Genomic DNA, 13,601 nt, shown 5'->3' on the forward strand with positions numbered 1-13,601 from the left:
GGAAAGATTACATACAATCTCATAAGACTCAGTTAAGGAATGTCTCACTTATTTCTTGAATGACATTTTCTAAAGGAAAACAGAGATAATAAAGTATCTAGACTGTTACTTTAAATAACATAAAGTCATAACTTTGGGTAATTATGTTTTTTTTTTTTCTTTTTACTATCCTAAAACATTCATAATTGCTTACAACAGGTTCTGCACACTGTTAAACATGAGTATAAGATGGATGACAAATCCAACGAGGAAAGTATAAATTTTTGCCTCACCTTAACTTGATGTAACTGTAAATTAAATTAGGTAAAATTTTTATGCCATTTGAATGGGATGAGTGTCCTGGTTTTGGCTGGGATAGAGTTAATTTTCTTCCTAGTAGCAGGCACAGTGCTGTGGTTTGGATTTAGTAGGAGAAGAATGTTGATAACACACTGCTGGTTTAGTTGTTGCTAAGTACTGCTTATGCCAGTCAAGGACTTTTCAGCTTTCCATGCTCTGCCAGGTGCACAAGAAACTGGGAGGGGGCACAGCCAGAACAGTTGATCCAAACTGACCAAAGGGCTATTCCATACCATATGATGTCATGCTCAGTATATAAACTGGGGGGAGCTGGCCTGGGAGCAGCGATAGCTGCTCGGGAACTCTCTGTGTATCGTTTGGCGGGTGGTGAGCAATTGCATTGTGCATCACTTGCTTTGTATATTATTATTAATTATTATCATTATCATTTTACTTTATTTCAATTATTAAACTGTTCTTATCTCAACCCAGGAGTGTTTCTCACTCTTACTCCTCTGATTCTCTCCCCCATCCTGTTGGGGTAGGGGGAGTGAGCGAGCAGCTGCGTGGTGCTTAGTTGCTGGCTGGGGCTAAACCACGACAATGAGTCATGCACCAGACTACTACTTTGCAACATGACAATGCAATGAAACATTCCAACGTGGTAAGAGAGGGTATGAACCTTAAAACAGTTCCTCCACAGCTCTGCATGCACTCATAAAGAACTTAGTCTTTATTTATAAAACTTTCCCCCCTACATAAGTAGCTTTCTGACATTCTTACTAGCATTTAAGTGAAATCCATCTCACAAGCCAGGATGATGAATTTTTCATGTAACACTGTCTCTACACCTCCCACTACCACAAGAACAGAAGTCAGGATATTCCAAGTTAACTGCCCAAACAAGCCCCCTCGTGTTTGTACAGAAACTATTCTTGTGCTCAAATCAAAAATCCACACTCATAAGTAGGATCCAACTAAAGTACAGTGCCACCACATATTCAGAATGGGAAGCAATCACACATTTGCAGGCTTTGCTTATGGTCATACGTAGTTAAAAGACAGGATTGAGGCCATTGGTGGAGAAAAGCATGATCATGTTCACAACACATGAACATTGCCTACTCTGGAGAGCCTCACTGTCCATGGACTTGCAGTGGGGGGCATATGCTCAGGCCCTGCTGTCTCTATTATGCATCTTAATGAAAACCACTTCAGGGAACTATAGAAGATAATTAAAACCTGAAAGATGCTAGTTTGAAACATATTTTGGCTGTCATATCTAGAAATGGCAAGGTAGAAAAATCTCAAAGGGAAAAAAAAATCATTCTTCTCTATATTCAAATAAAATAAGTTCAGCTTAAAAATATTTTCATTTCATTCATATCTAGGCTGAGACAAACTACAGAAATTTCAGCCAACAGGGAATTTCTGCAAAAAGCAAAGATACAAATACTGCAGTTCAGAAGAGAGCCATTTTATCATCAACTGTCATGTCACACCTTAAAAAAGCTCTACCATAATTCAAGACTATTTTTAAATTATTATAACTCTAAATTCAAATAAAACCTTATAAGCATAATACTTCATTTGTTTGTGAGGTGTACTGTGTAGAACGAAAAAAAAAAAAGATATGGGACATGACAATTATTTTACACATGTAACCTTGCATTTGCTTTTGCCAGGTCTTCCAGTTTTTATAGTAAATATTCCTGTTACTCCCAGTTATTATTAGGAGTGAAAAAAATCAGCAGAGAAATTTTATGTGCAACAAGACCAGTTGTAAGAAAGACATATCTTTATTGGTTTGGTGGAAGAACAGCCATGACACTAATGCCACCAGAAGAATATTACAAGGAGGAATTATTCATTTACTTTTTATTGCATCATTATTGCATATAAATGCTACTGTTATTGCTTCATCACCCAGCTTTATCGCATACAATGAATCAAAGCATTAAGAAATGCCACACAGCACAGAAAATGTGATGTATTAAAATAATGGATTCAGCAATGTACAATACGTATTCTGAGAAGTTATAAATGCTCTAACTTTATTCCCCACTGTAGTTTACTGCAACATAGAAGTATGATCAAATTAGCTGAAAGAGGTCTATATTAAAATCTGCTGACAAGTTTTTGGAGGGATTTTCATAGTTAGTGTGAAAAAATAAACATCTTCAAGGCAGTAAAAAGTATCATGGTAAAACTTCCCTTCGGTGTGAAAAATACTGACAACTGTTCTTTTCTTACCCAGACATCAGAGGAAAAAGTTATGAAGCTTTGGCTATTTACAACAAGTGGTATTCTTTAAAATTTCATTAGCTCTTGGGCAACTGAATACGTCTATTAAAGTAACAGTGATTGCACCATTGATAACCATCTTTTACAGCACTACATTTTAACTTGTTGCTACTAATGTTTAGTTCTCTATGAACCAAAAAGATCACCAAATTCTACCTCCATCACTACAATGCATGTAATGAAAAACTGAATTGGCTTCTACACTAAAACTGGCAAATATCAGTGATTCTCCAGTGTACCCCATTACTCTAGGTGTAACTGAAAAGACCTACTCCTACCCCATATGCACAAGATTATGAAAAGAGCTTTCAAATGAGGAAACTAATAGCTTCAGATTTCCTTGCTAAAGCATAGCCCCAAATATTTCACAGCCGTGAGGAAAACAGTGGCTAAAAGTCTGTTTAAATTATGTTCAAAACCACAAATACGAAAAATATTCTCAGCTTGCTTTTCCCAGACAAATCGTGAATAAACACACTTTCCTCACTTGAGGAAGTATGTTAGCAGTGGATAGGCTTTCCGTTAGTTTCCTCACTTATTTCATTATTTGTACTACAAATATTTTTTCTCTCTGTCTCCACACTGCCTACACTGGCTCTTTGAAAAAATGATTTAAATATCTTAGTTTAGTTTACTTTCTATTCCTTTCACTATTGCTTCACTGCTCTGCTAAGTAACTGCAGTTTGATACTCAATATTCATGAAAGGGAACTAAACAAGCAAACAACAAAAAAAAGTCACTGTTTTTGCACCAGAAGAACTTTTTGGTACATCACTTACCACCCACGGTTTGTCACAGAAGTTATAGATTGATTCCAGGGAGTTGACGCTAGGGATGCCTGCGTACTGCATTCCAATGATCAAGTTACGGAAATCTTCATTTTCTGCCATACTGAATGAATGTTGTCGAACAAGGACAAAATCAGGCCTGAATGACCTAGCAAGAAAAAGATATATTGCTAATAGTCAATGATCAAATTGTTTTTCCTTCAACAGCAAGATCCTAAAAGGGAAAAACATCTAACTGATGGACAGAGAAGTACTAAAAGAACACTCAAAACAAAGGTAAATGCTACAAGACACAAAAAATTAATATGGCATTATGAAAATCTATACTCTATCATTTCTTAACCGCTGTTCAGAAAACATCAGCATCCAGTCAATAATGTGAATCCATGAAGAGGAGAGACAAATTATCATGGCTTTTCAGGTTGTTTTCTCACTGAAAGATAAATCATATATATAAAGTCGGAGTATGTTCTTAGTTTATGTTCACCAGTTCCTGAGCAATAACAATCAAAAACAAAGCAGGCAAATGTCTCTGCCAGAAACTTAAGCTATTTGGGAACAATTTTTTTTTCACAACTATTGTCAGACTGTTTTAAAGACAGTAAGAGATGAAGCAACCCCACTGCTCGCAAAAGGAATCATACCATAATTGGACATAATCACAATTCAGCTTTTGATCAAGACACTTGTCAAAATGAATTTCTAAACTTTCAGTTGCGCTTTTTTTTCCTCTTTCTCTCTTGTATCTAATCAGGATTTCCCTTGTTGCAACCTCTGTGGCTTCTTGTCCTATCACCATGCACCTTTGCAAACAGTCTGACACCATCTTCACCTTACTCAAACCATGACATTTAGTTACTGAAGAAGGTTATGGAAAACAGAAGATATAATGCAACAGGACAGAGCCACCAGTACAGGGGCAATTCACTTCTAAACTTGACTGTTGAAAGATTCTCCTCCTTATCCAAATTTTATAGGTGGAAAAAACACTGACTAGCTTGAAGCTATCAACCCCCTGAAAGAGGTATAACCGCAGGGTAAATTAAATTAGTGTAGTTAATTAGTGTAATTATTTACATGCCTTGAATAAATATAAGCTGTATACCGGAGTGAAAAATTCTGAAGATTACAAAATGATTCAGAAATCTCACTCTAGTAAAACAAACCAAAACCAAAATGATTAAAATTCATGTTAAAATTGCTTAAGCAGTTTTGAGATTCCAGCCTGAATGCAGTAGTCAAAGTATATTAGCTGGATTTGTAAGCTGGCTTTCAAATGTAATGCATGATCTGGAAAAAGCAACATTATAAAGATTTGCTGTCAAGGGTCATTAAAATGGCACTGTAGACCTATGACCAAAACTTGTCAAGAAATGCTTGCTTTCGACAAGTTTCAAAAAAATATTTGTATCATAGTGCTGAGAATTTGTGATCTAGGTTTCATGGTGGTGTGCCAAGTGTTTGAAACAAGGAAATTCAATTTACTGGCACAGCATAAGTATAATACTTAGAGGACTAACGATGCCTTAATCAAAATTGCAGACCACTCAGTGAAAGAAAGAGACCCCCTCTATTGTTTAAAATAGTGCTAAGGGGATCACACATCATCTCAAACCCAGCACTGTGTTTTTAAATAAAGTAAAGAACAGAAAGCGTCTGTTAAAATACCGATTCAATGAAACAGTCGGGGAATTGGGGGAATGTACTTAAAAAAAAAAATTTTTTTTGCTTTGCAAAAATTCCTCAAAGGGACATGATACATTTACATAATTGTTCTAGTTCTCTAATTACCTCTGGACAGAATGACTGTGTATGCCAAAGAAGGTCATGAGAAAAATTTAATCCTGGCTCAAGCATTTGTAAGATCCAAAATCTCAGTATTATGTAACATGAGATACCATTTTTCATGGTTTGATTTTCATTCACAAAAATGAAACAAGCAGGTGCCTGCAGTTTTTTTCCTCCTAAACTAAGGCAGCACAATTTTGTCATTGAAATTTCTATGATTTTACTAACTAATATTTTGCTCATAAATTTATGATACAAGGTCACTTTGTACCTCACATTAATAACACATAAGACCTCAGTATTCAGGCCTTTTTAGTAATATGCTCATAGTCCATAGTCAACATGAACTTTGATACTAGTGGGACCAGCAGTTTCTGCCATCTGTCCTGACAGTTGAGACAGACAGAAACAAAGAAACATGCCACACATCCTATTGTCTAACCCATTTTTAACACTGGATTTCAAATGAAGCTTCTTAACAACTGAAAATGTAAAGTAATATCCATCACTATCTCTGCATTCCTTAGTGATACAAGAAGCATATTCCAAGCCTCAGGCAATAAACTTGACAAACCGATTAGACTTAAAGCAACAAAAAGACTAGCACTTATCTGAAGATACAGAACATTTTTGAAAAATACTTCTGTTTTTTGAAAATATTCTGTATCTCCAGGTAAGTTATCACAGAAACAGAGAACTGCTGTCCCATCATGTCTGCATAGCCTTCTCACACCAGAAAGCATGCACAAACACGCAGATACCTCACACAGATTTGAGTGAAGTTTATGAACTTCAGGTAGCCCTATTTGCTTAAATAAATTACCCATAAAACTGGTAATATTATAAAATCCTTCATCATCTCATTATCAGAGTTATCTGATGACACAAGATTTCTCTGTTTCTTAACATAAGCAGCAGTTTTACCAAGTTTTCTCATAAACTGCAAATATACATCCCTGTAGATGCTATTTTCTGGAGGTTTCCAACTCACATTTAATATTGACATGTTTTGATGTTAACTTGGCCTCAATATTTCTGTTCTGTTTGGAAAATTCTCTACAGAAAAGCCACTAAGGAGCAGTGATCAAGATTTCCTGGCTCCAAAACTTCTATCATTGGGGGGAAAAAAAAAAAAACCCAAACCCTAAAAAAATCAAACCTCTTACTCTTCTAAGGAAATAAGCTTGTGGATTTGGCATAAGTGGTTGCTGTAGCAAGCTGCAGTATTTTTAGAACACACAAGAGATTAAACAGTTGCGAGTTTTAAAGCATAAAGTACACTTATTTTCAATATTTTTTCCCTGCTTTTTTTTTTTTCCATGAATGAGCAAAAATTTTCAAATCTTTTATTTGGACAGATGTGCAAAAACACAAAGATACAAGACATGCTGTATGCTGTCCAGCTCCCTGAACTCTTGCCTAAAGATAAACATAAGCAGTAACTAACAGGTCACTGTTAGTGGTTTGATCTACCCTTCTGAATGCAATTGTTAAGCGAAACAACTGCTACACTTAATTCATACGTAACTGCACTGGCCAAAATAGGAGTAATTCCCACAAATTAGATAAAATAGAGGACTGCCTAAAATAATTTTGCTAATACTTACTTAGGCTTTTACTTTGCCCAAACATACCCCTGTTTTCTCCCCTTACATTTACAGGGCTGTTGTCATCCTCGCTGAAAAAAAAAATGGTAAAATTACCCTGCCTTCAGTTGGAATAATCCTTTTTGGACAAAACAGCCTATTGGGAAATCTAAGGCTTTTAAATGGAAATCCTTCAGACAGTGATATTCCAATAACTATCCTGAGAGAAGTGCTATGACTTGGCCTGTTTCAACAGAAAATATTCAGCACTGGATATAAATCCTGCTCATCTGGAGAGGGCTGGCATGTACAAAATCACCAAGACTGTCTTTATTTCTGAAGCAAAGATAAGGCCCAAATCAGTAACCCTAATTCTCAATCATGTGTTCTTTATACCAGACTTCATTCCCATCTTAATCAAATCCATCTTTCATGTGATCAAAATGTCAAGAGATTTCCTTCCTGTCATAAACAGGACTTACTGCACTGATCAGTTATTTTATTTCCTACTCTTCATGCCAATGATCAAGGTGAGTTATGTCAGTCAAAACCCCTACCACATACACACAAAAAAATTACTTGGTACATTTTACATGCATGCATTATGCCTTTTATTGCTTTTTACTGTTACTCTATTTAGTTTTCCTTACCTGACAACTTTAGTGCCATTTCGAAATACTTGGATATCTACTGCATAATTGCCATCAGCATGGGCTATCAAGTTGATTTCTGAAAATTCTGCCTATGAAAAGAAGACTCACATTATTAGTCAGTCTGGTTTATTCTACCTTTATTTTCCTAAATCCTTTTTTTTTAAGCATTAGTATCTGAGCTGCTGACAATATACATTTGGAATATAACGAGCACTAAGAGAATATTAATTCAACAGTATTTGCCACATACGACACATCACATTTGAATAAATTGTAATACAAAGAAAGCAAAAAGTGAAAAACTTTATGAAAAAGGACTGTGCAGCAGTAGCATGTGTATTTCCCCATTCATGTCTGCATAGAAGTGTAGAGATATTTTTGCTTTGCATGGTGTTATCAAAGAGATGAATACAGGCTCGAAAAACATTTACACAAAGTTTTGAAGAAAATGGCACAAAAGCAATGTTCAAATAACTATGATAAATAGAATATTTTATTATAGCATTTAGTGTCTCTTCATATACTTCACCCCGTTCTATTTCCTTTATGTGCATTTACTCTTCTTTTTAAAAGTTCTGGTGCTAATAAACAATTGACTCGCAAAATTCACAAAAAAAGACCTTTTTCAAAATATCTTCTCACACTGGAAATGTGGAATTTAAAAGGAATCACTTCCATACTCTGAATCTACAGTTATTTGAAAGGAAAGAACACGATGTTTTTCATTTATCCACAGTCTTTCATCAGTTTAGACTCTCAAGGCACTTTACAATAACATTGCATGGCAGAATAATTGAAATGCAGCCAACTGTCTTCTAGTGGATAAATAAAAGCGTCTTTGCTATCCCAGACACTAATACAGAATAGAGAGTGTCAGAATTCTCATTAGTCTCCTCTTGAAAAATGGTATCACTGAAAGTCTTCCTAAGTAAAATCTGTGTGATGCTTTCAGAATTTAGTGTTCAGTTAAGGCGAGTGTTGACTACTCTAACCACTGTTCCAACTCAATAGCTTAAGTATGTCCTTGATTTCAAGCATGGATGTCTCTTTATTAAATCCCATATGCTTATATACTTTCTTGGATGAGTGTTATAATGTTCTAAACAGAAGGGGCAGTTTTAAGATTATTGTAAAAACAGTGCAAATAGTGAGAGATTGAAATATTTGTATAAGTGCTGACAATGTTAAAGAATCATTTAAAATCTATTTAATCCGAGATTGACAACCGATCTCTCCAATTAATAAATCATATTAAACAATTACAAGGATTCAAAATATAGATTTTGTAGCTTAAAAGCTTAGTACATATTAGAATATATTGTATGTTATAGATAGGTTGCTGTAAGTAGTATAAAAATAAAATAATGCTCTCTAGTATCAGCAAAAGAACACTAAAGTAGTTGATAGTAACTCTATACAATTGTCGCAGTGTTGACGTGTTACAAAGTGATTAGTAGGGTTCAGAAACTTTCAATCTCTTACTGATTAAAGGTGGTTCTGGTCCTACAAGAGACCATATGAAGGAAATTCTATGCTTACACAGAGCTTCTGTTAATATTAAAGAGACAGTCTGCATGATGTCAACTCCATGGTCTGACATAGGTATAAATGGTATTTTGGGACAAAATAGCTTGTCTTCTTTTTCCTGTCTCTCCCTCAATACTCTTGAAGATCCCTGGCAAAGCTTTCCATGTTTCCAAGCCAAGAACATCAGCAGATATTCAATGGTGTAAAGAATGGAGCTAAGCTAGATGCTGTACTATTACAGTGAATTTAGGTAAGTTGAATTCACACAGCTAGTGATAATAATTTTCCCTCACTCTTTGAAATTCCAATGGCGAAACAATTCAGTTCAAGTACTGAAGCTTCTTACAGTAGCATCTACTCACAGAATTTAAGATTGAAAAGCAGTGAAAAGACTTATTTACTTCCCTAGTTTCAGATATTTAGCTCAAATAAAATAGCCATAATCCTAATGCACCCTGAATTGTATCTCCATATTTATTCAGTGCTTCTTTTTAAAAAACCCACATGCTAGCACTGCAACCAGAGTGTATGTATATTTTTAAGTGCAGGAATTAGTGATACAGAAATGCAACACGTAACTCATGGAGTGTCTTGGAAATTCACAGTCTCTAAGCAACAACTTTTGAATACAATATGTTTTTAATGTTGTGCAAATTGTGGTCAGAATCTTCCAAAAAGAGCCATGTTAGAATGAAATATAATTAAATCTTTGAGTGTTCTACTTAACTTGTGAGTTTTTTTTTTTTAAGTACAAAGGACTATAGATCTATCTATACATATATGCATATATAATCATAGAATCATAGAATCGTTTAGGTTGGAAAATAGAATAATTTAGGTTGCAAAAGACCTTTAAGATCAAGTCCAACTGTTAACCTAACACTACTAAGTCCACCACTAAACCACGTCCCCTAGGTGTCACACCTATGCATCTTTCAAATACCTCCAGGGAGGTATATAGTTATACATATACATGTAGTTGCATAAATACACAAATATAAAAATAACATTCAGATTAAGTCATTTAGTTACCTGTTCAACCTTTATGTCATATTCTCCATGGACCTTTTTACCACGAAAAGCCTTGGCCCTGCAGGAAAAAAAGAGAGAGTTATCAAGGATATATGTATCTGTAATCAGCAGCTACATAAAAGCTTCCTGTATGGCCTGCAGTGTCTTGAAAATACACATATATACTAATTGAATCTACCTACTAATACACAATTCTCCTTCCTCTGACATCCTTGTATCCTTAACATCCCATCATACAGTATTTTGCGATAAAAAGCATACATAATGTGATTTTCAACATTAAAGTGTATACTAAAGTATACTGAAATACATATTTCACAATTAGTTATTAATATAAAATAAGTACCACTAAAAAGATGCAATCTGCTCTCATTAAAGTCAACAAAGTCAGTGGAAATTCATTTCAATGTGAACAACAGCCTAACAACCACTCATGTTAATCTTTACCCACTTAGCCTATTTAGAAGAACTGGTTTATCGGAAAAACTATGCTTAGAAACTTTATATTGTTTTAAAAAAAGAAAAAAGTATCAGAGGTGCTGGAGACTGTTGTCACCAAATTTGTGAGTGCCTGATATAAGAACTTGTTTTGCTTTTTCTATACTAACTTGAGACAATGTAATTAATCTGAAGCAGAGTTTATGAGTAATTATTATGCATAAGGATTGCTGTGATAAAACAGAAATGAATTCAATGATCCAGTCTCCCAGGCCTAACAAGCAGACACTCTTCTAGGAATCTGTCAGTTGTGTGCCTTAGGCAGCATATGTCTGCTTTGCAGTAAATGGGAATTAAAAAAAAAAACCAAAACCAAAACCTGTTCATAAGAGGGAACTACTCTAACACTGAAGCTGGAAAAGGGATATGGTATCAGTGTCTCTCCACACCTTCTTTGCTCAAGCCAAAGCTTAGAGTACCCTTCCCACTTTCATTATATGCAAGCAAACATCTGTTGCACAATCCAAAACCAGACCACCACAGAACATCATCTCAAGTGTTAAAAAAAAGTAACTTGGTCCATTTTCAACATCTGACAAAATGTTATTATATTAAACTAAATCTACATCATCAGTGAAAGTAATGTATACTGCATATTAAAACAATTCATTATTGCTTTTGGAAAATCTTTTTCCCACAGTTCCAGAAGAGTTTCACCACTGGTTTCAATAGTGGGAGAACCAAACTTCATAATAATCAATGGAAAACGCTGCCTTTGGCAACGTGTTTCTTAAGGATCTCTTAGGTGCTATGGATAACGGATGGTAGAAAGTGAAGAAAGTGTTTATACTGAAATGGCAAAAAAAAAATATTGCCCAACAATTCATTCTGTATGAATATGCAATTGGTAAGAAGATAACAATGAAGAAAGCATTTGCATTACTGGTTTACACAGTTTTCTTGTAATAAATACACATGAAATACAAAGTTTGAAATCCATCATTTTATTATAGAAGGTGCATACTCAGCATAAGGTTATCAAATATTTTGCCAATAGCAAAAGCAGAAGTTAAATACACTGCATCACAAGTCTAACTTAAAGAACTACCATTCATCACTTATTTTTCTTTCCAAATTTGTTTTGAAATTCCATATGGGGAATATGAAAATTCCTTCTTGACAACTTTGAAGATGTCTGGACATGGCTTCAGTTTTATAATGTTATATGAAGCACCAGCTGGACCATGTTAATCTAATAGGTGCAGGAAAAACAAGGACATCTGTATTACCCTGGGAGAAGTCCACAAAAGCCAGACCAGAAAGGAAGGTATCGTGTTCAAAGATAACACCACATCTGCCTCAGAAAACCAACCAATTTGTAACAACAGACAACTTAAATGTCTTAGTTGAAAAACTAAGATTTACCACTTTGAAAAATATTTAAAAGTCTAATTCTGATCCCCATGAGTGCTAAGTCCATTGCACATATTGGAATGTGCTCAATATGTTAGTTAATTATTAATTAGTGAGATGCTATTCCTTTAAATTCAGTCTTTCTACTTAAACGTCATTTAGATGAAGCAACCTTTAAACAACTAAACTCTGGCATGATTCACATGTCAACAAATGACTTCAGCTTTGAAAATAAACAATAATAGTAAGTACTGAAGTTAAGTAATCTGGGGCTTGAAAACAAATGTGACATTTAAACATTTAAAGAGACTTAATTTCAAAGTAGCTTTAACGAAAAACTCTTATAAAAATGTATAATGTTCAATAATATTCTCCAAATGTTGAGCCACAAACTGCAAGAATTTATCTTGGTATCTCTAAAAAAATAACTTACAGCAAAAAGCCATGACTCAGTCATTTCAGAACAAACTCTAAGAAATTCTTAGCATGAGTTTGCTGTGAAATAGAACCTAGTTTTCATGTTATTTACTGTACTTAAGAAACACAGTCATGTCCTGCTTGAATTATTTCCTACTTGCAATATGAGAAATGTGCAATCCTATCGTAAAGACGTTTATTACATGTTTAAAGTAACATTTTTTATACTGAGGGGAGATGGGGAACAAAATTCTTTGGTGTTATTGATTTACAGAATTTCACCAAACTGTAGTTTGAAATTCCTGTTATGCCTTACTCTTAGTACTGAGCATGGAATACGCATATATCAACTCTCAGAGCACCTCTGTAGCACGAATAAAGTTAACAAAACAAGTATGCCCCAATTCAAGTAATATTTGGCTGCCCATTGTTGACAATTTCTTGCATTCTATACACGGAAAAGAAGGAAAGCAAGCACTATCATTATTCATCTGAAACTCACTATGTACAACAGTTGCTATCCAAAGCCTAAATGTAGAGAAAACAGACAGCTACTAACATGAATGATGCCTACTGGAGTTACTAGCGTGACCTCTTATAGTAAGAATCTTTTCAAGATATGTGAAATATTTACGTATTTCTTGCTTCACAATTCATTTTCTGGATAAAAATCTTGCACATTTAAAATTAAACAACTACAGAATATACAGTTGCCACAGATGCAGCCAGTATGAACTCATACTACTTACTGAACTTTGGCAAGGACAATGAATTAAGTAGTAATCACTAAAAATGTTTCAAATATATACACAACACCTATTTCCAAACTACACAGAATCTACGTACATTTCCACAGTATCTTACTATGCCACGAAACCAATATGGTTTCATTTCATATAAACGAACAAAATATTAAAACAGGTGCTACTTTCAACTAGCAGCAAAATCAACAGGAAAATCATTTGCTAACATGCAACAGGTTTATACTTCTCCAATTTGCATTCAAACACCGCAATGCAGAGCTTATCAGCAACACTCTTTCATAAAGCCAAAAGCACACATCCAGCAAATATATGGGGTCCAGTCCTGCAAACCACTGCTCATGTGTGTTGTCTCCTATTTTCACAGCACTGCATACCCTTAAAAACACCGCTACTTGCACTTGTAGTCTGTTTCTGTACAAATAACTTAATGTGCACAGGAATCAGTTCCATTTGAACACTGATTTCTGGGCATGTCTCAACAGTGAACTGGGAACTAATCACTGATTCTATCAATAAGAAGATGATATGCTCAAAAATAATTGTAGTGCCAGTTTATTACAACAGGGCAAAAGTTTGTTCATCATTTAGAACAGTAGCACCCTCTAGAGTAC

The 13,601-nt window shown here is 34.8% G+C and overlaps 1 protein-coding gene across 2 annotated transcripts in view; it reads right to left on the minus strand.

Moving 5' to 3' along the window:
* Positions 1-13,601, minus strand: part of SYN2 (synapsin II) — a 197,966-nt gene that overhangs the window by 111,376 nt on the left and 72,989 nt on the right. For both annotated transcript variants that reach the window (XM_075714460.1, XM_075714459.1), the window contains 3 exons: positions 9,959-10,016; positions 7,397-7,488; positions 3,364-3,520 (listed from right to left, as the gene is read on the minus strand). In XM_075714460.1, coding sequence (XP_075570575.1) covers positions 3,364-3,520; positions 7,397-7,488; positions 9,959-10,016 — 307 coding nt within the window. The remainder of the gene's footprint in view (positions 1-3,363; positions 3,521-7,396; positions 7,489-9,958; positions 10,017-13,601) is intronic.

This window comes from Pelecanus crispus, chromosome 7 (genome assembly GCF_030463565.1).
Source record: "Pelecanus crispus isolate bPelCri1 chromosome 7, bPelCri1.pri, whole genome shotgun sequence".
Lineage (NCBI taxonomy): Eukaryota > Metazoa > Chordata > Aves > Pelecaniformes > Pelecanidae > Pelecanus > Pelecanus crispus.